Source organism: Aquarana catesbeiana, linkage group LG02 (assembly GCF_042186555.1).
Source record: "Aquarana catesbeiana isolate 2022-GZ linkage group LG02, ASM4218655v1, whole genome shotgun sequence".
Lineage (NCBI taxonomy): Eukaryota > Metazoa > Chordata > Amphibia > Anura > Ranidae > Aquarana > Aquarana catesbeiana.
In genome coordinates, this window is record NC_133325.1 from 592,343,949 (window position 1) to 592,370,659 (window position 26,711).

At 43.7% G+C, this 26,711-nt stretch overlaps 1 protein-coding gene across 1 annotated transcript in view; it reads right to left on the reverse strand.

Annotated features, from left to right (window-relative positions):
* Nucleotides 1-2,319: 2,319 nt before the first annotated feature.
* DIPK2B (divergent protein kinase domain 2B) overlaps nucleotides 2,320-26,711 on the reverse strand; it is a 175,327-nt gene continuing 150,935 nt past the window's right edge. The window contains exons 3-5 of the mRNA XM_073616269.1: nucleotides 22,995-23,168; nucleotides 14,013-14,301; nucleotides 2,320-3,801 (exon numbers count right to left, since the gene is read on the reverse strand). Of these exons, the coding sequence (XP_073472370.1) occupies nucleotides 3,470-3,801; nucleotides 14,013-14,301; nucleotides 22,995-23,168 (795 nt within the window). The 3' untranslated portion in view covers nucleotides 2,320-3,469. The remainder of the gene's footprint in view (nucleotides 3,802-14,012; nucleotides 14,302-22,994; nucleotides 23,169-26,711) is intronic.

Sequence of the window (26,711 nt, forward strand, 5' to 3'; positions counted from 1 at the left end):
CGTCCCTTTCCTTTTGCTCTAGGGATTGTTTTCCTAGATATCCTTTTTTGGTTTCTGCACTTTTCCCACATTCCCTTACATCTACCCCTGGGTCTCCATGTCCGGCTCCATCGTTAGGTTGGTGCATATACAGTGGGGATGGAAAGTATTCAGACCCCCTTAAATTTTTCACTCTTTGTTATATTGCAGCCATTTGCTAAAATCATTTAAGTTCATTTTTTTCTTTATTAATGTACACATAGCACCCCATATTGACAGAAAAACACAGAATTGTTGACATTTTTGCAGATTTATTAAAAAAGAAAAACTGAAATATCACATGGTCGGTCCTAAGTATTCAGACCCTTTGCTCAGTATTTAGTAGAAGCACCCTTTTGATCTAATACAGCCATGAGTCTTTTTGGGAAAGATGCAACAAGTTTTTCACACCTGGATTTGGGGATCCTCTGCCATTCCTCCTTGCAGATCCTCTCCAGTTCTGTCAGGTTGGATGGTAAACGTTGGTGGACAGCCATTTTTAGATCTCTCCAGAGATGCTCAATTGGGTTTAAGTCAGGGCTCTGGCTGGGCCATTCAAGAACAGTCACAGAGTTGTTGTGAAGCCAAGCTTTCGTTATTTTAGCTGTGTGCTTAGGGTCATTGTCTTGTTGGAAGGTAAACCTTCGGCCCAATCTGAAGTCCTGAGCACTCTGGAGAAGGTTTTCGTCCAGGATATCCCTGTACTTTACTGCATTAATCTTTCCCTCGATTGCAACCAGTCGTCCTGTCCCTGCAGCTGAAAAACACCCCCATAGCATGATGCTGCCACCACCATGCTTCTCTGTTGGGACTGTATTGGACAGGTGATGAGCAGTGCCTGGTTTTCTCCACACATACCGCCTAGAATGAAGGCCAAAAAGTTCTATCTTGGTCTCATCAGACCTAAGAATCTTATTTCTCACCATCTTGGAGTCTTTCAGGTGTTTTTTTTGCAAACTCCATGTGGGCTTTCATGTGTCTTGCACTGAGGAGAGGCTTCCGTCGGGCCATTCTGCCATAAAGCCCCGACTGGTGGAGGGCTGCAGTGATGGTTGACTTTCTACACCTTTCTCGCATCTCCCGACTGCATCTCTGGAGCCAGCCACAGTGATCTTTGGGTTCTTCTTTACCTCTCTCTCACCAAGGCTTTTCTCCCCCGATAGCTCAGTTTGGCCGGACGGCCAGCTCTAGGAAGGGTTCTGGTCGCCCCAAACGTCTTCCATTTAAGGATTATGGAGGCCACTGTGCTCTTAGGAACCTTAAGTGCAGCAGAAATTTTTTTGTAACCTTGGCCAGATCTGTGCCTTGCACAATTCTGTCTCTGAGCAGTTCTTTTAACCTCATGATTCTCATTTGCTCTGACATGCACTGTGAGCTGTAAGGTCTTATATAGACAGGTGTGTGGCTTTCCTAATCAAGTCCAATCAGTATAATCAAACACAGCTGGAATCAAATGAAGGTGTAGAGCAATCTCAAGGACGATCAGAGGAAATGGGCAGGACCTGAGTTAAATATATGAGTGCCACAGCAAAGGGTCTGAATACTTAGGACCATGTGATATTTCAGTTTTTCTTTTTTAATAAATCTGCAAAAATGTCAACAAGTGTGTGTTTTTCTGTCAATATGGGGTGCTGTGTGTACATTAATAAGGAAAAAAATGAACTTTTTATTTGATTTTAGCAAATGGCTGCAATATAACAGAGTGAAAAATTTAAGGGGGTCTGAATACTTTCCGTCCCCACTGTACATATTTATTTATATACTCAGTTATACAATTTGTATGTCCACTTTGTGTAATCTACGATATTGATTCACCAAAATTTATGTTACAGCTGACATTTACAAATTAACTATGTGGTGAGACCTTTAGGTTTAAACACTCCCACCCATGCTATGTCTGCCCACTGTTTGTCCCCTGGTGATGGTTTTGATCTGTCACTCCCCCTCAGCTCCCTACTATATAGTGCAGTTAGTGTAGTATATATAATACAGTTCAGAGTATATAGTGCAGTCAGTGTAATATATTTAATACAGTGGAAAGTATATAGTGCCATCAGTGTACTATATATATATATAATACAGTGGAGAATGTATCCAAAAATGTAAAAAAACAGACTACTGTCTGTTGGCTTTGACTGCTGTTTATATAGGCATTGGCGGGGCCACCCTGTGATGTAACCGAGTGACCCCACCCCTTCTGACGTCATGTGATGTCAGAGGAGGCGGGGTCATCTGGTAACATCAGTGGGTGGCACCTCCCTTGCCTATATAAGAGCTGTCAAAGCAAAAAGTAGGGGTACAATGTACCTGATACCCATTCACATAGGGGTGGCCGGGATCTGGGGCCAGCTTGTTAAAGGGGGTTTCCACATTCCAATAAGCCCCCCTGCCTGCAGACGGGGACAAGGTGCTTTGCGGTGGGGGGGCACAGAGCCCCCCTGCTACAAAGCACCCACCCCCCATGTTGAGGGCATGTTGCCTGGTATGGTTCAGGAGGGGAGGCACTCACTCTTCTCCCCTCTATCCTGACCTCCAGGCTGCATGCTTGGATAAGGGTCTGGTATGGATTTTAGGGGGGACCCCACGCCAATTTTTAAAAAAAACTTCACCTTAAAATCCATGCCAGAACTGAAGGACCTGGTATAGACTGGGGGGGGGGAACCCGTTTTTTTCATAGATTTTTCATCTATATTGCTGGGTTCTGGCAATACATTACATCCGCAAGCTTAAATTACATTTTTTCCTTTAGAAATGTCATTATTGCTGCGGCACTGTTCTACAAGTTGCACAGATGCGCCACTTTACAGGCAGATTAAGGGGAACCCACAGACACGATATTTAAAGGAATATTTCATTTTTATTATTTCACTTTAAGCATCATTAAAATCACTGCTCCTGAAAAAACAATTGTTTTTAAAAAAAAAAATTGCATTGATACATGTCCCCTAGGGCAGTACCCGGGTCCCCATACACTTTTTATGGCAATAACTTCTATTTAAGCCTTTAAAATGAGCACTTTTGATTTTTCATGTTCTTATCCCATAGACTTTAATAGGGTTTGCATGTTCACACAAATTTTTTGCCTGTTCGCATGTTCTGGTGCAAACTGAACCGGGGGGTGTTCGGCCCATCCCTACTCCCTATGCTCACAAGTACTGGGTAATTCTTCTTGATCTCACTAGCCAATTGAAGTATTGGGGAAGAAAAGGAAAGGTTAATATAACATGTTGATGGGGCCGTCTTTAAAGCAAATCTGTTGCTTTGCCACTGCATGGGCAAACCACAAATTTTGTTAATTCCAAATGAGGTTACTATGCAGTATGTCTTCTACCTTATGTACTATAGAAAACTTAATGACTCAACGTATAAATTGCCCATGTTGTTACTCCTACTGCTTCCAAAATCACACTTTGTACTATAACATATAACACATCTTGCTTAGCATTTAGTGTCAACTATATTTACACTCTGGATATCTGTATGCAAATCGTGGATCACATGCTCTCCATGGCCTCAAGATGTTCATTAGTTTCTCAGATATTTTCCATGCCTCCAGGTCATTGATGAGATTGTTTGAACAGACTCCAATAAACTTGTCGATTTCTTGCTGAGTGGAACCGGGAAACTTCCCTGATAATAAATATGGGAGAATGTTTTTGCACACCAAAATAAGATTCTGCCTCTCAGTTATGTTGGAGCAAGATGATAATATTGGTGGACAGTCAGATGATAAGCAGCTAAATAAATCGGTTTCTTCAATGTTTCTGTCTCTGTCTGATTTTTCTAAAAAAAAAATAAAGTCAATAATGCATTAGGATGCAGATATATTAACAATACTGACAGCAAAGTAATTCTATTGTATGTAAATTCTATAAAAAATCTAATCAAGATTATTCAGTAAGGCAGAACGATACTGATGTGCAATCCATTGCAAACAACCGGTAATCTTCTGTCATTTCTAGAATGATGTCACCACAGTGATCAAGAAATTAAATCAAAAACAATGGAAACCAAATGCTTATATAATAGGAAGTCTCTCCAGTGAGGATGCAGGCTGCAACAAAACACTGCTGTAAATAGGGGGAAGTTCTGAAACCTTTGAAAGACAATGACCTGACAAACAATAAAATAAAATAAAATAAAATAATAAAGAAAAGAGAAGAAACCTTTGTCGGGTTATTATTATTGCATGAGTCTCCTTTTCTAATGAAAATAGCTCCTCTTTTTTTGCCCTGCTTCTTCAGGCACAGGAAGAAAGCTAAAATCTCTTTAATAGACAGCAAAAAAAGCTTAAAGTGATTGTAAGGCTCGCTTTAAAAAATAAATAAAAATAAACATGTTATGTTATACTTACCTCCTCTGTGCAGTTGGTTTTGCACAGAGCAGCCCAGATCCTCCTCTTCTGGGGTCCCTCTTTGCTGTTCCTAGCCCCTCACTCCTTTGAGTGCCCCTCAGCCAGCAGCTTGTTACAAGTTGTCACCCAAGCCGAGTCAGAGTTCCGTGTATCCATTCAGGCACGGAACCTCTGACCTGGCCCCCCCTCTCCCCTCTGATTGGCTGACTGACTTTGATTGACAGCCACAGGAGGAGCCAATAGCACTGCTGCTCTGTCTTAGCCAATCAGGAGGAGTGTACTGGATGGCTGAGGGGATCATGGATATTGCTGGAGAGAGGAGATCAGGTAGGTAATTGGGGGGTGCTGGGGGGGGGGGGGCTGCTACACACAGAAGGTTTTTTATCTTAATGCATAGAATGCATTAAGATAAAAAAACCTTCTGCCTTTACAACTCCTTTTAAAACATTTTTTTTTATTATTCTCAGGTCTCTTCAAAGCAAAAAATAAAAAAGAATTTGACTTGATGTAGGCTCTTAGAAGTAGCAATGCAGCTAAAATTCAACCTTTAGTCCCCATGCACACAGGGCTTTTTTACAGCCGCTTTTTCCTGGCGTTAGTAGTGGCTTTTCAGCTCTTTTTTCTAATGCCCTCTGTGTATGAGGCCTTAGCATTTTAGGTAGCTAGCCTGCCAGAAATAAGAATACACTGTTCAGGTGAATGATCATGTCAGATCAATGTAACACGGAGGAAGGCAGTGCTAGCAGATCCTGGCAGAGTGGTTTATCACTGGAGCAGTATTGTTTGTAACAGGTTTTTCATTCAAATTTTTCCAATTTGCAGCTGTATTGGAAGCTTTACCTTAAAGCGGAGTTTCACTAAAAAAAAAAATTTTAGATGTCAGCAGCTGCAAATACTGCAGCTGCTGACTTTTAAAATAAGGACACTTACCTGTCCCGGGGTCCAGCGATGTCGGCACCCGAGACCGAGCCGTCCCTCGATCCTCGGGTGCTGCCGCCGCCATTCTCACTGAGGGAATCAGGAAGTGAAGCGTTGCGGCTTCACTGCCCGGTTCCCTACTGCGCATGCGCGAGTCGCGCTGCGCATCTACACTGGTTCCCGTTGTGTTGTGGGAACTGTGTATTTCCCACAACACAACGGGGGTGGGCGGGGAGTCTGCGGCTAGCTGCGGCTAGCTATACCCGGAAGTGGGTGCAGATACCTGTATTATACAGGTATCTGCACCCCCCTCCCCCCTGAAAGGTGCCAATTGTGACACCGGAGGGGGGGAGGAATCCGATGAGCAGAAGTTCCACTTTAGGGTGGAACTCCGCTTTAATGTCAGCTCCAAACTCTACTAACACTTACCATTCCTTCTTTTCTCCACTGCTCCATTTGTCCACCAGAAACAAAGAGAGAAAAACCTGGGTAAGTTTCTAGTTGAAACGTGAAACTTATGCAGGACTAAAGAGTTTAGTCCTGGAGACCTAATGTATAAAAAGATATTGAAAGGATAGAACAAGTCCAGAGATGGGAACAAAGTACTGGGGGATAAAGCATTTCAGCCGAGACTTCAGGAAGTTAATATCTATAGTTTTGATGAAAGAAGGGGAAGGGGAGACATGATAAAACTTTTTAAATAAGGGTGTGAATAGGGTTCAGGAGGGCAGTATTTTCAATATGAAACTAAAATCAAGAACACAGGGATATGACCTCAAACTAGCAGAGGAAAGTTTAAAACTAACCTTAAAATATATTATTTTGTCACAAGAGTAGGGGATGCTTGGAATGAACTTCCAGCAAAGGTGGTGAATCAGTAAACAATAAGTGTATTCAAAGAGTGGGACAAATAAAGATCTATACTCAGACAAAGGAAAAAAAAACTGAGCCCAGCTCGGTGAACCACTTGGTCTTTTTTCTGCCACTACTCTTCTATGAAATGAAAGGGAAACACAAACTCTAGCAGAAACTATGAAAATCATTTCGGAGTGCAAGAAAGTTAAGTTATAGTGAATCGGTGGATAATAGAACTTTAGTTTGGTCTCAAAGGTTTTGATAAGCCCTTGACTTGAAAGGGTTCATAATAACGGAATGTGTAAATTTCAGCTAGCCCATAGTTTCCACATACACCACATCAGAAATTATCATAGAAATCATAGTATAAAAACAGAATTTTTATATACGGTATAAAAGGATTCATATTGATCCCATCATTTATACATTCACTGTTTATTTCCCATGATCTCAATAATCACTCTAAGCCATCTCTTAAAGGGGACCTGTGTAGTTTTCCACGTGCAGAGTATAAGGCCCCTTTCACACGGGGCTGTCCATTTTTACTACTCCGCTTGTTCAGCGGGGATCGCTCCGTTGATCCCCACTGAGCCGGCGGATGACAAGTCCGTCTCTGCACTCTGTGCAGGGACAGACCTGTCAGAGAAACCGCTATCCCCTATGGGGGGATCGGATGATTACAGACTGCTTGTCCGTTTTCATCCAATACGATCCGCCAGACGGATGGTAAATAGGACATCCATCCATCTGGATTTTGTGGAGCGGATTGGATCAGGGCGGAACATATGTCAGCGGTGACATGTCACCGCTGACATCCGATGCTCCATAGAGCTGTATGGAGCGACCGTTCAGATCCGCCTGAAAAACTGACAGGCGGATCTGAACGGTTCGCATGTGTGAAAGGGGCCTTAGACTTTAAAGTGTTACTAAACCCACAACAGTAAAATCAGTCTGTATATGCAGTAAAGCAAGAGGTTAATCCTCCACATTGTGTAAAAAGGCTGTTTGATCCTGGCTTCTCTGATCCTCCCCTTCTTCCACTGTCCCTTGATAATTTCCTGATAACACAGTCTATAGAGTCAGGCTGCACATGCTCAGTTTGGTTTTCTTGGGAGAGTGCATGTGATCAGCACAGGGCCAATGAACACTGTCCAGACAGATGGTCGGGGGTCCCGCAGTCTCATAGGACAGTCAGAAAACTCCTCCTACAAGCTTTAACCGGTGCTTGGCTGGACACCGATAGAAGTCACAAGACTGCTCTAACTGCTGATGAGAAAATGTATTTAGCAGTTTATATTTACTAAAATTGCATTTCCATGTTCTGCGTACTGTGGGAGACCAGATATAGTGAATGCAGGGTCCTGGCTTTAGTAACACTTTAACATACTTACCAACTGTCCCGAATTTCTCGGGACATTCCCGGGATTTAGATTCCTTTCCCGAATTTCGCGATTCCCGGGAAATTCTTGTATTCCCGAATTTTCGCCGCCACCGCTATAGGTCTGCGGCCGGTGGAGACATTGTCTCCGCCAGCCACCATTTTCCTGAAGACTAAAAGACTAGAACAAGAAGCCAAGTGGCTGCCAATAGAAATTGAGCTGCGGCATCGCCCACCTCCCGCTCCGATGCCGGTCTGTCTGTGACCACCTGATTTTGGAAGGGGTGGGCGGCGCCTCAGCTCAATTTCTATTGGCAGCCACCCGCCTATTTTGTTCCACTGACTGCCTGTGCGATCTGTTTTTCTGTAATGGCGCCGTAGAGAGTCTCTGCTGCTGGGGGACACCTAATGAGAGGGGGGCTTCACTGGGGGACACCTGATGAGGGGGACTCCTCTGGGGGACACCTGATGAGAGGGGGGCTTCACTGGGGGACACCTGATGAGAGGGGGGCTCCACTGGGGGACACCTGATGAGAGAGGGGCTCCACTGGGGGACACCTGATGTATGAAGGGACTCCGCTGGGAATGCCTGGTGTAAGGAGGGTCTCTGCTGGGATTGCCTGGTGTAAGGAGGGACTGCGCTGGGATTGCCTGGTGTAAGGAGGGACTGCGCTGGGCTTGCCTGGTGTAAGGAGGGACTCTGCTGGGAATGCCTGGTGTAAGGAGGGACTCCGCTGGGATTGCCTGGTGTAAGGAGGGACTCCGCTGGGATTGCCTGGTGTAAGGAAGGACTGAGCTGGGATTGCCTGGTGTAAGGAGGGACTGCGCTGGCATTGCCTGATGTAAGGATGGACTCTGCTGGGGGCACCTGATGTAAGGACGGACTCTGCTAGGGGCACCTAATGGCATCTGGTGGCAGGCAACGTGGCAGGTGACACGCTCAGGGGTCCCACTGATTCTGGATTATGGTGAGTTGAATGAGTTAATTCTATATTACAATGTAATAATAGTAATAATGCGCTTCAATCATCCTGACACCACAGCAACCATGGTGCTGGCATGATTGAAGCGCTAACACCAGGTGTTTGGAGTATCTTTATCTGCTGATTTGTTAAACTCTGGAATACACATTTCTATTGTGGTGTAGGATCTGGGCCTGATGTACCTCCATCCCTCTTTCCTTCCTTCTCTCTCCTTCCCTCCTTCTTTCCCTCTCCCTCCCTCTTTTCCCCTTTCTTTCTCCATCTCTCATTCATCTCAGACTCTAACCACACCTCCATTTGAACCACGTCCATATAAGCCACGCTCACTATTCCATGTAAACCATGCCCATTTTTCCACTCGGTGTGCTTTTCTTTTTTTGCTATGTCATGCCTACAAATGCATGCCCCGCCCCTAATTATAAGACTCCGCATACAGCCAAAAAAGTGTCCCTAGAAATTTTTTTACAATGTTGGCAACTATGCTTTAAGCATTAAGGAGATAGAGGGTTTAGGTCTGCTTATATTTCTTAACCACTTCTCGCCTGGCCTATAGCAGAATGACGGCCGGGCGGTGGTTCAGTTATCCTGACTGGGCGTCATATGACGTCCAGCAGGATAATAGCCGCTGCGCGCCCGTGGGGGCGCGCATCGCGGCTATCGGTGGAGCAGTGTGTCAGTCTGACACACCGCTTCCCTGATCTTGGTAAAGAGCCTCCGGCGGAGGCTCTTTACCACGTGATCAGCCGTGTCCAATCACAGCTGATCACGATGTCAATAAGAAAAGCCGTTGATCGGCTTTTCCTCACTTACGTCTGACAGACGCGAGTAGAGGAGAGCCGATCGGTGGCTCTCCTGACAGGGGGGGTCTGTGCTGATTGTTTATCAGTGCGGCCCCCTTAGATGCCCACACTAGACCACCAGGGAAGCCACCAGGACCACCAGGGAAGGGGGCAACATGCGGATGGCCAGGTATGTACCCCATGGCCATCCACATGTGCAAATTATGCCCGATCTGTGCCAATCAGTGCCCACAAATGGGCACTGACTGGCACCATTATATATCAGTGATGCCCAGCAATGCCACCCATCAGTGTCATCAGTGCCACCAATCAGTGTCATCAGTGCCACCCATCAGTGTCCATCGGTGCCACCTGTCAGTGCCCGTCCATGCCCATCAGTGCCCACCTATCAGTGCCCATCCATGCCACCTATCAGTGCCACCCATAAGTACCCATCAGTGCCACCATAAGTACCCATCAATTCCACCTACAAGTGCCCATCAGTGCCGCCTATGAGTGCCCATCAGTGCCACCTATGAGTGCCCATCAGTGCTGCATACCAGTGCCACCTATAAGTGCCCATCAGTGGCACCTATCAGTGCCCATCAGTGCCGCCTATCAGTGCCACCTCATTGGTGCCACCTCATCGGTGCCCATCAGTGCAGCCATATCAGTGCCCGTCATTGAAGAAGAAAACGTACTTATTTACAAACATTTTTAACAGAAACAAAGAAAAACTTGTTTTTTTCTAAATTATAGGTTTTTTTATTTGTTGCGCAAAAAATAAAAACCACAGAGGTGATCAAATACCACCAAAAGAAAGCTCTATTTGTGGGAACAAAATGATAAAAAATTTGTTTGGGTAAAGTGTTGTACGACCACGCAATTGTCATTCAAATTGCGACAGCGCTGAAAGCTGAAAATTGGCCTGGGCAGGAAGGTGTCTAAGTGCCTGGTATTGAAGTGGTTAAAAACATGGGAGTCACATGAAAGAGCAATTGACTGTGAAACCACAAGACCGAAATTCTGAGACATAACTGCCCAGACCTTCTCCCAAAGAACCTAACAGAGCCGGAGTCAAACAAAAAGAAGAGGGTGCCACCATCTAAGTGTAGCTTTATTATTAATGCAAAAAGCATGTATGCACTCACTGCAAGATACAGGAAAGACAGCAGTGAACATAATCCTTCAGTCCCGGCTGGAAGAGGACAAGGAACCCAAAAGGAACAGAACCGATCAGCAGAGTTCACCAGTGAAGCAGCTGGTGTATGCAGAGTGATTCCAGGAATCTGCTGGAATCCAGGTGGCAGTAGGGTTAGCATTGGGGGGGAATGAAAGGCAGTGTAGTGAAGCAGCTGGAGGTTCTGGTCTTGGTTGATGATGTCATATGCTGATGCGTTTGTGGGTGTAGCTATCTGTTTTAGGACTGTGTACCCTCCAATGTCAAGTCTCGAGTGTAGTGGACGAAGGGGCATATATATATTGTATATATATATATTGTGTGTGTGTATACATATATATATTTTATTTATATATACATATATATATTTTATTTATATATATATATATATATATATATATATATATATATATATATATATATATATATATATATATATTTATATATATTTTATTATATCTTTTCATGTGACAACACTGAAGAAATTACACTTTGCTACAATGTAAAGTAGTGAGTGTACAGCTTGTATAACAGTGTAAATTTACTGTCCCCTCAAAATAACTCAACACACAGCCATTAATGTCTAAAACGCTGACAACAAAAGTGAGTACACCCCTAAGTGAAGATGTCCAAATTGGGCCCAAAGTGTCAATATTTTGCGTGGCCACCATTATTTTCCAGCACTGCCTTAACCCTCTTGAGCATGGAGTTCACCAGAGCTTCACAGGTTGCCACTGGAGTCCTCTTCCAGTGTGTCGAGTTATTTTGAGGGGACAGCAAATGTACAGTTATACATATATATATATATATATATGTTATATATCTGTTCACTCACTACTTTACATTGTAGCAAAGTGTCATTTCTTCAGTGTTGTCACATGAAAAAATATAATAAAATATTTACAAAAATGTGAGGTGTGTACTCACTTTTGTGAGATACTGATTATATATATATATTTTACACACACACACACATACACACACACACACACACACACACACACACACACACACACACACACACACACACACACACACACACACACACACTGCTTTGAAAAAGTATTCATACCCCTTGACATTTTCCACAGTTTGCAACTAAAAACATAAAAGGATTTTATTGGGATTTTATGTGATAGACCAACACAAAGTGGCACATAATTGTGCAGTGGAAGGAAAATGATAAATGGTTTTCAAATTTTTTTACAAATAAATATGTGAAAAGAGTGGCGTGCATTTGTATTCAACCCCTTTTACTCTGATACCCCTAACTAAAATCTACGTGACCCAATTAACTTCAGAAGTCACCTAATTAGTAGAGTCCACCTGTGTGTAATTTAATCTCAGTATAAATGCAGCTGTTCTGTGAAGCCCTCAGTGGTTTGTTAGAGAACCTTAGTGAACCAACAGCATCATGAAGGCCAAGGAACACATCTGACAGGTCAGGTATAAAGATCTGGAGACGTTTAAAGCAGGGTTAGGTTATAAAACAATATCCCAAGCTTTGATCATCTCACAGAGCACTGTTCAATCCATCATCCAAAAATGGAAAGAGTATTGCACAACTGCAAACCTACCAAGACACGGGCATCCACCTAAACTGACAGGTCCATCAAGGAGAGCATTAATCAGAGAAGCAGCCAAGAGGCTCATGGTAACTTTGGAGGAGCTGCAGAGATCCACAGCTCAGGTGGGAGAATCTGCCCACAGGACAACTATTAGTTGTACACTCCACAAATCTAGCCTTTATGGAAGAGTGGGAAGAAGAAAGCCATTGTTGAAAGAAAGCCATAAGAAGTCCAGTTTGAAGTTTGCGAGAAGCCATGTGGGGGACACAACAAACATGTGGAAGAAGGTGATTTGGCAGACTCAGATGAGACCTAAATTTTACTTTTTGGCCTGAAAGCAAAACGCTATGTGTGGCAGAAAAATAACACTGCACATAATCCTGAACACACCATGAAACATGGTGGTGGCAGCATCATGTTGTGGGGATGCTTTTCTTCAGCAGGGACAGGGAAGCTGGTCAGAGTTGTTGGGAAGATGGATGAAGCCAAATACATGGCAATCTTAGAAGAAAACCGGTTAGAGTCTGCAAAAGACTTGAGACTGGGGAAGAGGTTCACCTTCCAGCAGGACAATGACCCTAAACATACAGCCAGAGCTGCAATGGAATGGTTTAGAACTAAGAATAGTCATGTGTTAGAATGGCCCACTTAAAGCCCAGACCGAAATCCAATTGAGAATCTGTGGCAAGACTTGAAAATTGCTGTTCACAGACGCTCTCCATCCAATCTGACAGAGCTTGAGCTATTTTGCAAAGAAGAATGGGCAAAAATGTGTCCTTAGAAATGTCACTCCCTATATGTGCAAAGCTGGTAGAAACCTCCCCAAAAAGATTTGCAGCTGTAAATGCAGCGAAAGGTGGATCTACAAAGTATTGACTCAGGGGGGCTGAATACCAATGCATGCCACACTTTTCACATATTTGTAAAAAAAATTTGAAAACCTTCACAATTATGTGCCACTTTGTGTTGGTCTATCACATAAAATCCCAATAAAATACATTTACGTTTTTAGTTGAACCATGACAAAATGTGGAAAATTTCAAGGAGTATGAATACTTTTTTAAGGCACTGTATATATGTGGTGGATCAGCTTGGACCCAGAACAAGGACGAATAACAAAAACTTTATGCATAAAAAAGCATGATATATAATATCCCAGGCAGCAAATTAAATACAGAGAAAGGAAAGGCTAGACATATAACTAAAGCAGCATATCTTCAATGAAAAAAAATTGTATGTGAAATTTAAAATAAATTAAAAGATTAAATAGTTGAAATAAGCTTGAAAATGGTTTCTGAAGGGTTCTCATATTCTGAATCCCTATCACAGAGCAATTATGCAGTTTAGAAAAGCCAAAAGCCATTATCTGCATACTTTTTCTGGATCAGAGGCTCACATTGGTGAAGCAAGAGGGTCAGCATGTTCAAGTAGCTAGTATTTTTCTCAGTGAAAGGTCAACAATGGCAGCCTCCATGTTTCTCCAAAGAAAGATATAGTTTTTATATATTTCCTCAGGCTCTGAATAAAGACTTAAAATCATATTCAAACTGAAAATGACAAAGGTAATATGTTGCAGCTTACCAGTCTTTAGATGTGGTGGCTGAATTTGTCTTTTTTTTTTCAGACTTTTTTCCCCTTTATTTTCACCTGATTACCCTTCCTATGGTGGCAACAGTCACTTACCGTGCTTTACCCATGGAGGATGTTGTCAGCCTAGGTTGCTCTCCTAATTTGGACTATACACACCTCCCCTCTACACATCCCTTTTACATAGGAACAAGGGGTAGTTTAGTTTACAGATAGCTGGAAAATCTGATAACATTGTATGAAATTCCAGTTTAGTGCAAAATTATGTTACAAGGACACTGAAACTCTGGCAAGGTCAACATGTATTTTCTATACTTGCATAAATGTACTTTATAGTGTATAGTATAGTATAGTATATAGATCACTAAGGTTTTTTTTGTTTTGTTTTTTACCATTTTGCAAGTCGATGATGCCAAGACTACTGGTATCTCTAACAAATAAACGCCCATCACTAAATGTTCCAAATGTGCTTCCGTCAATTTGTGTAAAATAAAAGAAGTAATTCAAGTCATTGTTGCTCAAATGGTGTATGGTTTGAAGAAGTTGGTATACCAGGTCCGCTGCTATTTCAGGAGCTGAGTCGTTGAGGGAAATTAGTGGATGGGAACTTGTGCTCACAAACAGGCGCCCACACGACCCTAAATACTTTGGGAAAGGCCATCCCTCTGCTCCAGGAAAAATCTAAAACAACAATAATAAAATATTCTAAGGATAATATTTAAGGAACAAAAGGTTAAAGAATATGTAAGCCCAACATTTCATATTGCTGATATGTGCCTGTTGTACCATGTACTTGTATGAAAAAGTATCCTGTTCTCTTTGTATTGCTTCCATTATGTGAAATACCTGGTGTTCCTGCCAGTCCCTCTGCTTTCCTACCAAAAAACTGACCATTAGGTATGAGAGCACAGCGTCAATGATCTGGCTTGGCCTGACAGGCGCCTTCCCCCTGCAAGCCATTCACTAGGATAACAAGTATACTGCTGTGTCCCCTCCCTGAGCTCCTTATGCAGCTGAGAACAGAGGGGATGTGATCACTTATAAAAAAGGCGGGGGAAGGTATTGATAAGGGTTTTTATATCTATAAACATGTTTTTCCTTTAATTTTTATTTTAAACTGAACGGTTGTTTTACAGGGTGAGGGTTTACATACACTTTAATGTGTACATTTTTAATTTAGTTTCAATATCAAAGTGTCGGAAATGCTAGCAAGCGCCTGTTCAGACCAGATGCATTGGGCTGTGCTGGTCAACCTTGCCCAATGCAATCTCAATGCATAGACAAAGCAAAAAACCTTGTTCCCTATAGTGACAGATTACAACATCACGCTTTGATGATGCGCACTGAAAAAAGTGTTTGTTTTTTAGTGCAGCATAGTGTGACACAATCTACCTCGTGTGGCCAACAGAACTGAATGAAATGTCACTTTGTGACAGTTCAATAAAAATTTAACAACAAAGGGGTTACTGTGGGATGCACATTGACACCGCTGCCTTCGTATCATATATCAGCAGCCATGCTCTAGTGCACTCTGCTGGTGCGAACAAGCCCTGAAAACTTCAAAATGAGGATTTTTGACTTACCTGGTTATTATCTTTTATCTAAAATCTAATTATCAGTGATAGTACAGTAGACAGGACTTGTATTGGTGGCCATAGATGATTTAGCAGGGACCAGCTGAGATTCAAACCATCTATGGGCAGGCTGATTGCCTATAAGTCAATTCATCGGTACAACCAGCATGTCGTATTTTTGGGCTTGCGATTAGTGGAACAGCTCCCTGTACCCCCCCCCCTCCCCCCCTCCAGAGAACACAATAACTCTGCTGGGGGAAGGGAGGAAAAAAGGGGGGAAGGAATGAAAAGAACTTAAATTAAGGAAATTATGTTAGGACTATTTAATGACATCCCTCACATGAAAAGGTGACAGTTGCCCCTGAAGCAGCCGGTGTGTCCAGCGAAACAGGACAGGCTTCCAGCTTGGCCCCATGCAGCCAGCTTTTGGGACACCTCCTCTCCTACCTTCTCCATTCCTTTAAAGTGGTTGTAAACCCTCTGGGACCACATTTACCTACAGGTAAGCCTAGATTAAGACTTACCTGTAGGTGCAACAAATATCTCCTAAACCTACACGGTTTAGGATATATTTGCAAAAGACTGGCACCGATGTCTACGGCGCATGCGCCGTAGACAGCGTCGCGCAGGCGCACTGAGCATACCACTGGTAACGGCGATCATGCCGTTAGTGGCGGCTCCCTCGCGCATGCGCGGGAGTGACGTCATCACGGCTCCGGCCAGTCACAGCGCCGGAGCTGCGATACCCGGAAGCAGTGGCGTCTCTAGGGGGTGGCTATTGGGGCTATAGCCCCGAATCTGGGGCCCATAGCCCCGAGTCTAGGGTTGCCACCTGTCTGAGTGTGGCAAGATAGCTGGAGAGAAGAGAGTGTGTTCTTCTCCCTCCAGCCTGCAAGGAGACAAGAAGAGACCAGAGGACTAGGTGGGCAGAACACAACACTCTGCAGGGAGACCAGAGGATTAGGATGTGGGCAGAACACAGCACCCAACAGGAAGACCAGAGGACTAGGATGATTGATGTAAGGAAGAACTCTCTGGGGACCCAGAAGTAAGTAGGGGGGCTCTCTGGGGACCCCGATGTAAGAAGGGGGGCTCTCTGGGGACCCCAATGCAAGAAGGGGGAGCTCTCTTGGGACCCCGATGCAAGAAGGGGGGGCTCTCTGGGGACCCCGATGCAAGAAGGGGGGCTCCCTGGGGACCCCGATGCAAGAAGGGGGGCTCTCTGGGGACCCCGATGCAAGAAGGGGGGCTCTCTGGGGACCCTGATGCAAGAAGGGGGGCTCTCTGGGGACCAAATCAATCAATAACAACAAACCATGGGATCCACACTCAGATATGTAACAATATATATATATATATATATATATATATATATATATATATAACACACACACGTATATTATATACATGTGTATGCCCGCCCAAGAGTATGACTTTCTTTACTTCGCTGCTATGGGCTCTAGCCCCAGATCTTTTTTAGACCTAGCAACGCCCCTGCCCGGAAGTCACTTCGGGATAGATGGCGGCGATGAAGGAGAAGAACGAGGGTCGCTTCGGGGGCTTCCATCTCAGGTAAGTTATTCATAATGAGTTAGTAGGCAATGCCTACTAGCTCATTATACCTTTGGCTTACAGGGTGTGTTTTTTTTTCCCTGCCTTTACTTCCTCTTTAAGGGACTGCTGCTATCCTGGATATGGACTGATACACCTTTACTACCACAAATACAGTTTGGACTTTTCAAGATCCACATGAATGGCTAAGGACACTTTCGTTGAGTGTTGAATAGCTTTTGGTTTATTTTCAAATCATACGGATGGCTCCCACACTGGGCAATGATAAACCACATATCACACCATTGGAGAAGTTTCAAATGTGATTAATTTGCCAATTAAGGAAGGACAGCAGACGCTTGCTAATGTACCATAAGAGCATACCTCCCAACTTTTAAACTTCAGAATGAGGGACACTTGAGGGAGGAAGTGACCTGTGGCGTGCATAGCATAGCAAAATGGGTGTGTACAAATGCTTAAGAGTGGGAGGAGCTGAAGGGGTGTGGTTTAAAAAAAAAACATGCTTGCTTGTGCTTATGAAAAAAGCTTTGATTGCTGGGCTACAAGCTGGAGTCTCAAGGGCACAGACCCCAGTACAATCATTAAAAAAAAATAAAAAGCTTCCATTACAAATGATTTTGCACAAACTGTGGAAGAGTGCGTTATGTACATAGTGCTAAGTGTGGAAGGATTCAGGAGTGCGTTTTGTACATAGTGCTAGTTCAGGAATGCGTTATGTACAAGGTGCAAGGTTCAGGAATGCGTTACGTACAAAGTGCCAGGTTCAGGAATGTGTTACATACAAGGTGCAAGGTTCAGGGGTGCATTTCATACAGAGTGCAAGGTTCAGGAATGCGTTACGTACAAAGTGCAGGGTTCAGGGGTGCATTTCATACAGAGTGCAAGGTTCAGCAGGTACAAGGCTCAAGGTTCAAGAGTGCATTTTGTTCAGAGTGCAAGGTTCAGGAATGCAATATGTACAGAGTGCAAGGTTTAGGAGTACGTTGTACAGAGTGCAAGGTTCAGGAGTGCGTTGTAAAGAGTGCAAGGTTCAGGAGTGCGTTGTAAAGAGTGCAAGGTTCAGGAGTGTGCTGTACAGAGTGCTAGGTTCAGGAATTAGTTAAACTGCAAATACACCAATTAATTAAACATAGCACACTTATCTTCTAAAATCTTGATTACCAACATACAGGAGCCGAGGCGAGAATGGTGGCAGTAGGTGGATAATAAATGAGTGCAGCCTAGCAGGACATGCAGCAGTGTAAACATCCACCCAGCACAGCCAGGGACTGGTGGGAAAGCCAGCAGGCGTACGGCCGCAATGAGAGCGAGTGCAGCTGTCAAATCTAAGCTCTGATGTTGGGAATGGGCGGGGCTAATATGCGGAGCTTCGCCCTTTGTTCCACACATAAAGAAAACAGCTGGCGTTTATACATTGCTGGCCAGGGAAGAAGGTGGCAGGGGCAGAACCAATTGTAATTACTGTCGGTGCACCCACAGCAGTGTATAATAAACTTGTGTGGGTGCACATATAGTAGTTACAATTGGTCATGCCCCTAGATACCTTCTTCCCTGGCCAGCAGTGTATAAACGCCGGCTGTTTTATCTATGCAGGGGACAAAGTAGCCTGCACATTGGCCCTGCCCATCCATGACATCAGAGCTTCAATTTGACAGCTACACTCACTCTCCCTCTCACTGCAGCCGTACTCCCCTGGCTTGCCCACCAATCCCTGGCTGGGCTGTATGGATGTTCACACTGTTGCATATCCTGCTAGGCTGTCAGCAATGGAGTAATGCAGGACAAAGTCCCTGTACACCGGGACCGCGGATCAAAGATTGAAATGCGGGAAAGTCCCACCCAATCCGGGACACTTGGGAGGTATGTATGAGCACTATATGTGATAACAAGGACATTCCTCCCTGGGGGTTTTCCAGCTGTATTTGTATTTTACGCTTACCATATAAGCCATCGCTTCACTCTCATTTCAAGCTGGATACATAAGGACTGATCCCACATAGGATACCCTTATGGTCTTCATAGGCTACTAACCACATGCAGTGGCCCATTGCATCACCCTCAGCTGGGAAGATCTCACATCACGGTCCAAACAGTGTTGGCCACACAGGGGCAACACTGATCACATGTGGTTTGGATCTTTTTACATATCCAGGAGAAGGTCTTTTGACGGATTTTGTATAAGATTTGATTCTATCTAGCTCTGGATTATAATTCACCATGGAATCCCTTTCTAAGGGATTTTCTGCAACATTCAGCCAGGAGCTATAAAATATCATCCCATAATTGGAGGAGGCACTCGTACAACGTTAATGATTTTGCTGACACATATTGTACCCCCCCTTGGGGCACATACATTCAAATAAAAATGTGCTAATAAATGTTTGTTTTTCTTTTGGGAGAGGAGGTTGTTTATATAACTTCCCTGCAGCTGCCATGGATGTGTGTATTTTTAATAATTGGCCAATTATGCTTTCATGAGATAGATAGTGGGCTTTGTATTGTCTAGATAGTTGTGAGTGGGTTATGGAATGTGGCCGATCCAGGTGGAAGGTAGCACAGTGCAACGCGGGGTCGAGCGCTGTCCCTTGAGCCAGACTCTGTAGAGGCCTGCTGCGGAGCCCTTATGTCACTCTTAAACACAGAAGGTCGCTGGGATTTGTGAGCGGCACTTGACCATTTCTTTTACACCAAAGGACACTGCATGCAGTCACCGTTGCCTTATTCACACCACCAAGTTTACGAGGGGACCCTTGTTACACTTTAAATCCACACTGAGGGAATCTAGACATCTTGTTTTTGCCAGGACACATTGTGCACATCTTAAAGATCTAGCTGAAGACTCAAGCCTTCCTCCAAGCCTTCCTCTTCCAAGGACTACAGAATACCCCCCCCCCCAAGGGTATAAGAACAATAGGTGCCTTCTCAGGCCCATACAGTAATCAAGGACTCTAGAGTGTTTGTTTAGTATGAATTTAGAGTTTTTACATCGCTGGGACTGTGGTGTCAAGAGAATAAAGAGAGAGGTATGACAGGAGCCTAGTCATTCCTCTACCCTTTTTGGCCTGTAGCCATAGACTCTGTACAGGGTTAAATTCTGTTGATAATATGTTATTTAGGTGTTATAATTGCCCATTTCCTAATTAGCTTTCCCACCAAGTTTATTGACTGTGTCTCATCTATTAATCTATTACATGTTACAAACTCTTAATTGCTGAACTCATTATCTTTAATCTGTGTTAAGAGTTATTATTTGTAGTTCAGAGGTTTTCCTTTCCTGAGTATTTTTAAAGATATCTTTTAAAACTAAAACATTAATGTCTTCCATTAGGGATGAGCTGTTGTTGTCTGTGCGGGCGTTAAGACAAATGTCCTTCAGCCCCCTGTACATGCAAACACCATTAAAGTGGAGTTCCACCCACTTTTACAACTCTTCAGCATCCCTCACTAAACTGTGCACTGTAAATGAATTGGATATATTTTTTTTTTTTTCTCAGCACTTACTGTATATCTGCTGTATTCATTTTTCACTTCCTCCTTCCTGGCCGCAGCCCATCGCATCATTTCCTGTTTGCAGTGCCTTCTGGGAAGGGGCGGCAACTTCCTCTGACACTGCCGTTGCTATGGAAACCTGACCTGAAACCTAATACACTGCTTGTGCTGCACTGAGCATGTGCGAGATCTGCAAGGATGAGATCCAGGAAGAAATACAGTCTGGCTTCAGATGCCCAGACTTAAGATGGCCACGGCCTGCTGTAAGTTTATAAAATAACAAACTACTGCTATAAACTAACAAAGCAGACCTTAGTTTACAGACTAACTTTACTAGAATACATTAAGCTTGTATATTATAGGGGTATTTTTATTTAAAAAGTATAATTTCGGCACCACTTTAAAGTCTATGGGACAAGGAATGTGAAAAATCAAAAGTGTTAATTTTAAAGGCTTATATGCAAGTTATTGGCATAAAAAGTGTTTGAGGACCCAGGTACTGCCACAGGGGACATGTAACAATGTAAAAAACATTTTTTAAAATGGCCGTTTTTTCAGGAGCAGTGATTTTAATAATGCTTTAAATGAAACAATAAAAATGAAATATTCCTTTAAATATCGTGCCTGGGGGTCCCCTTAGTTTGCCTGTAAAGTAACGCATCTTTCCCATGTTTATAACAGTACCGTAGAAAAATGAAATTTCTAAAGAAAAAAACGTAATTTAAAATTTCTAGCGGCCGTAATGTATTGCCGGATCCAGGCAATATACATAAAAAAAACAGCGTGGGTTCCCCCCCCCGGTCCATACCAGGCCCTTTGGGTCTGGTATGGCTATTAAGGGGAACTCCACGCCAAAATTTTTAAAAAAATGCTGCGGGGGTCCCCCCAAAATCCATACCAGGCCCTTCAGGTCTGGTATGGATTTTAAGGGGAACTCCGTACCAATTTTTTTTTAAAATGGGGTTAGGTTCCCCCAAAATCCATACCAGACCCTTATCCGAGCATGCAACCTGGCAGGCCGCAGGAAAAGGGGGGAACGAGAGGGCGCCCCCCCTCCTGAACCGTACCAGGCCACATGCCCTCAACATGGGGAGGGTGCTTTGGAGTCACCCCCAAAGCCCCTTGTCCCCATGTTGATGAGGACAAGGGCCTCATCCCCACAACCCTTGCCCAGTGGTTGTGGGGGTCTGCGGGTGGGGGGCTTATCGGAATCTGACCCCCAGATTCCACCCCCCCCATGTGAATGGGTATCGAGTACATTGTACCCCTACTCATTCACCAAAAAAAGTGTCAAAAAAGTAAAAACGACAGGAGTTTTTGACGATTCTTTTATTAAAAAAAAACAAAAAACCCAACAAAGTGTCCTGCAATGTCCATTCATCTTCATGGCACTGGACCCTGAAAATAGAAAAGAAAAAACAAACCTCCTCCAGGAGGCGTCTTGCCGACTGCTGTCTCTTGGCTGTGACAACTGTTATATAGGCAAGGGTGGGGCCATCCAGTGATGTAACCGAGTGACCCCGCCCCTTCTGACATCATGTGCCATCGGGGGGAGGGGTCAACTGGTTCAGCGGGTGGCCCCTTGCCTATATAAGAGCTGTCACAATGAAAAGACAGCAGTCGGTGGGTGTACTGGGAGTGGGAGTACTTTTGGGGTTTTTTCTTTCTATTTTTTGGGTCCGTCAGTGCTGTGATTGAAGATGGATAGACATCGTGGGACACTGTTTTTTTTTTTTTTTTTTTAATAGCATCCCGCGATGTCCATCTATCTTTAATTAGGGCACCGACGGACCCGAAAAATAGAAACCCCCCCCCCCACAAAGTACTCTGCCTCCATGGGAAGCGTCCCGCCGACTGCTGTCTTTTCGCTGTGACAGCTCTTATATAGGCAAGGGCAGGGCAACCCGCTGACACCAGGTAACCCCGCCCCACCTCTGACGGTACATGACGTCAGACGGGGGTCGGCGGAACACCTCCCATCGAGGCGGTGGTTTGTTTTTTCTTTTCTATTTTCCGGGTCCCTCTGTGCCATGAAAATGAATGGACATCGCAGGACATCGCTGCCTTCCATCCTTTTCACCCGGAATGACACAGAATTAGCCGACATCTCTTCCTGTCACAGAACAGTCACTGCACACTTGGACTGGCGTGGTTCACATCTACTCCATCGGTAAAAACGTATCTCCACAGATGAGCCTTATTTTTCCCTCCATCTTGTGAGTTTTTAATTGTCATTACTGTTACTCCTTGCTAAATAAATATTACACCTAAAGGCGCTTTTCTGTCTTCCAATTCACAAGTGCATCAGCACTGCTGCTCCTGTGAAAAGGGATCCGAGTGTGTTTGACAGGTGGTAAGGAGGCAATATGTTGCCTCCTCGCTACCTGATTTAAACCCATAATTGCTGTGCAATGCATGTGATTACGATATGGTAATATGGCAATTAGAGGTTTCAATCAGGTGTGAGGAGGCGATACCGTGGCCTGTAATTTTTGTCTTCTCCGATGTTGATTAGGTAGATCTCCCCCCACTTTGAGGTTGCCTACCCCTGAAACATTTATGAAAATGAAAGCCAGGAAAAATTGGGCCATTGTCCATAGAATTTAGGTGCCAGCTTTAATTCTCTAACCAAGAAAAATAAAAGGCTGAATTGGGTTTAATATTACAAAAACTACTTCCACTTTTTTATGAGCAATACTTTTATACCACTCTGCCAAGAAAAGATCATCTAATAATTACCTGTAAGACAATGGGATGAGCATTCACAGAAAGTGTGTAAAGCAGTCTCATTTTATCCTTGTCAGTTAGGTGTGTCATGTACACACTGCAAGCATCAAACACTTCAGTGTAACGTCGTATTATTCGATCTAAGAGGCGCTGTGAGGGACAGCGAAGAAACTGCACAGGTAGACCCTAAAAAATAGAAATTAACAAAATAAATGTTTTGATTTTGCTCTCACAGTGGCAATATGTACCAAAACAGCTATAGGAATGTTACTTATATTTGCTATATAGCATGTATTCTCTTTCCAGCTTTCGGGCTTTGTATAAGTATCCATCCCCTTGCCCTTTCCAATATTTTGTAATGTTACATGAGTTTTCCTGAAAAAAAAATTGGCTATATGAATAAAAAGCATGTTTTCCTAATGGTTTGCAAATTAAAAAAAACTGAAAGGTCTTAACTTAAAACCCTATTAAAGTCTATGGGACCCATACTTGAAAAATTAAAAGTCCCCATTTTGAAGGCTTACAGTGCCTTGAAATTTTCCACATTTTTCATGTTACAACCAAAAACTTAAATATATTTTATTGGGATTTTATGTTATAGACCAGGGGTCTCCAAACTCCAAACTTTTCAAAGGGCCAGTTTATTGTCCTTTAGACTTTAGGAGGGCTGGATTGTGCCCAGCGGGGGCAGAAAGTGTCCCGGGCACGGCAACAGTGAAAATAAATATGGACTCAGGGTTGTTGGTCATCAATAGGAGGAGGAGTAGTAAGAGGAATAGTATCCTATCATTAGTATTGGTGGGAGAAATAGTGCTCCATATCAGTAGGAGGAATAGTGCCCCAAGGGCCAGATTAAGGCTAGCAAAGGGCCACATCTGGCCATCGGGCCGCAGTTTGGAGACCCCTGTTATAACCAACACAGAGTGGTATATGGTTGTGAAGTGGAAGGAAAATGATAAATGGGTTTCAAAGTTCTTTACAAATATCTGAAAAGTATTGCGTGCCTTTGTATTCAGCCCCCCTGAGTCAATACTTCGTAGATCCACCTTTTGCTGCAATTACAGCTGCAAGTCTTTTTGGGTATGTCTCTACCAGCTGTGCACATCTAGAGAGTGATATTTTTGCCCATTCTTCTTTGAAAATAGCTCAAGCGCTGTCAGATTGGATGGAGAGCGTTTGTGAACAGCAATTTTCAAGTCTTGCCACAGATTGTCAATTGGATTTAGGTCTGGACTTTGAATGAGTCATCCTAACACATGAATATGCTTTGATCTAAACCATTCCATTGTAGCTCTGGCAGCATGTTTAGGGCCGTTGTCCTGCTGGAAGGTAAACCTCCACCCCAGTCTCAAGTCTTTTGAAGACTTTTTCAGACTCTAACAGGTTTTCTTCTAGGATTGCCCTGTATTTGGCTCCATCCATCTTCCCATCAGCTCTAACCAGCTTCCCTGTCCCTGCTGAAGAAAAGCATCCACAAAACATGATGTTGCCACCACCATGTTTCACGGTGGGGATGGTGTGTTCAGGGTAATGTTAGTTTTCCGCCACACATAGCGTTTTGCTTTTAGGCCAAAAAGTTCAATTTTGGTCTCATCTGACCAGAGCACCTTCTTCCACATATTTGCTGTGTCCCCCACATGGCTTCTCACAAACTGCAAATGGGACTTCTTATGGCTTTTTTTCATCAATGGCTTTCTTCTTGCCACTCTTCCATAAAGGCCAGATTTGTGGAGTGCACGACTAATAGTTTTCCTGTGGACAGATTCTCCCACCTGAGCTGTGGATCTCTGCAGCTGCTCCAGAGTTACCATGAGCCTCTTGGTTTCTTCTCTGTTTAATGCTCTCATTGCCTGGCCTGTCAGTTTAGGTGGACGACCATGTCTTGGTAGGTTTGCAGTTGTGTCATACTCTTTCCATTTTCAGATGATGGATTGATCTGTGAGATGTTCAAAGCTTGAGATATTTTTTCTATTCTAACCCTTCTCCACAACTTTATCCCTGACCTGTCTGGTGTGTTCCTTGGCCTTCATGATGCTATTTGTTCACTGAGATTCTCTAACAAACTTCTTATGCCCCGTACACACGGTCGGATTTTCCGATGGACAATGTCCGATCGGAGCGTGTTGTCGGAAATTCCGACCGTGTGTGGGCTCCATCGGACATTTTCCATCGGATTTTCTGACACACAAAGTATGAGAGCAGGCTATAAAATTTTCCGACAACAAAATACGATTGCGTCAATTCCGACCGTGTGTGGCCTGTTCCGACGCACAAAGTGCCACGCATGCTCAGAAGAAATTCCGAGACGGAACAGCTCGGTCGGGTAAAATTAGCGTTCGGAATGGATACAGCACTTTCGTCAGGCTGCAATGTTAAAAATGGTTTAACCACTTAAGGACCGGACCATTATGCTGCTTAAAGAGGAGTTCCACCCAGGGGGGCCATTATAAAAAAAAAAAAATTAAACGTCAGTAGCTACAAATACTACAGCTGCTGACTTTTAATTGGACACTTACCTGTCCATGGGTCCAGCGATGCGGGGGATCGAAGCCCCGCTCGTCTCCCCCTCCGTTCAGTGGCGCCGACATTGCAACTGTGGGCGCCGGGCTGTGGCTTCACAGCCTGGCACCCACTGCGCATGCACGAGCGGCGCCGCGCGTCGTGATTGGCCGATCAATCACCTGGGACCTGTAATGGGTCCCAGATGATTGACAGGAGGGAGGGAGCAGAGCCGAGCCCTTCCTGTGCCGAGGGGGAAGTGATGTCACCAGCCCAGGCAAAGGAAGAGGCAGACTACGAGGGACCGCCTAGCAACAGGCATTTAGAGGTAAGTAAAAAAAAAAAAAAAAATCCAAATTTTTTTTGTTTTTTTTTTTTAGAATTTTTCAAGTATTTTTGTTTTTTTGGGTGGAACCCCACTTTAAGGACCAGAGGACTTTTTCCAATTTGGCACTGCGTCGCTTTAACTGCTAATTGCGCGGTCATGCAATGCTGTACCCAAACGAAATTTGCATCCTTTTCTTCCCACAAATAGAGCTTTCTTTTGATGGTATTTGATCACCTCTGCCGTTTTTATTTTTTGCGCTATAAACGGAAAAAAAATGAAAATTTTGAAAAAAAAATGATACTTTCTACTGTTTGTTATAAAAAAAATCCAATAAACTCAATTTTAGTCATACATTTAGGCCAAAATGTATTCGGCCACATGTCTTTGGTAAAAAAAATGTCAATAAGCGTATATTTATTGGTTTGTGCAAAAGTTATAGCGTCTACAAACTAGGGTACATTTTCTGGAATTTACACAGCTTTTAGTTTATGACTGCCTATGTCATTTCTTGAGGTGCTAAAATGGCAGGGCAGTACAACCCCCCCCCCCCAAATTACCCCATTTTGGAAAGTAGACACCCCAAGGAAATTGCTGAGAGGCATGTTGAACCCATTGAATATTTATTTTTTTGTCCCAAGTGACTGAATAATGACAAAAAAAAAAAAAAAAAAAATTTACAAAAGTTGTCACTAAATGATATATTGCTCACACAGGCCATGGGCCTATGTGGAATTGCACCCCAAAATACATTCAGCTGCTTCTCCTGAGTACGGGGATACCACATGTGTGGGACTTTTTGGGAGCCTAGCCGCGTACGGGGCCCCGAAAACCAATCACCGCCTTCAGGATTTCTAAGGGCGTAAATTTTTGATTTCACTCCTCACTACCTATCGCAGTTTTGA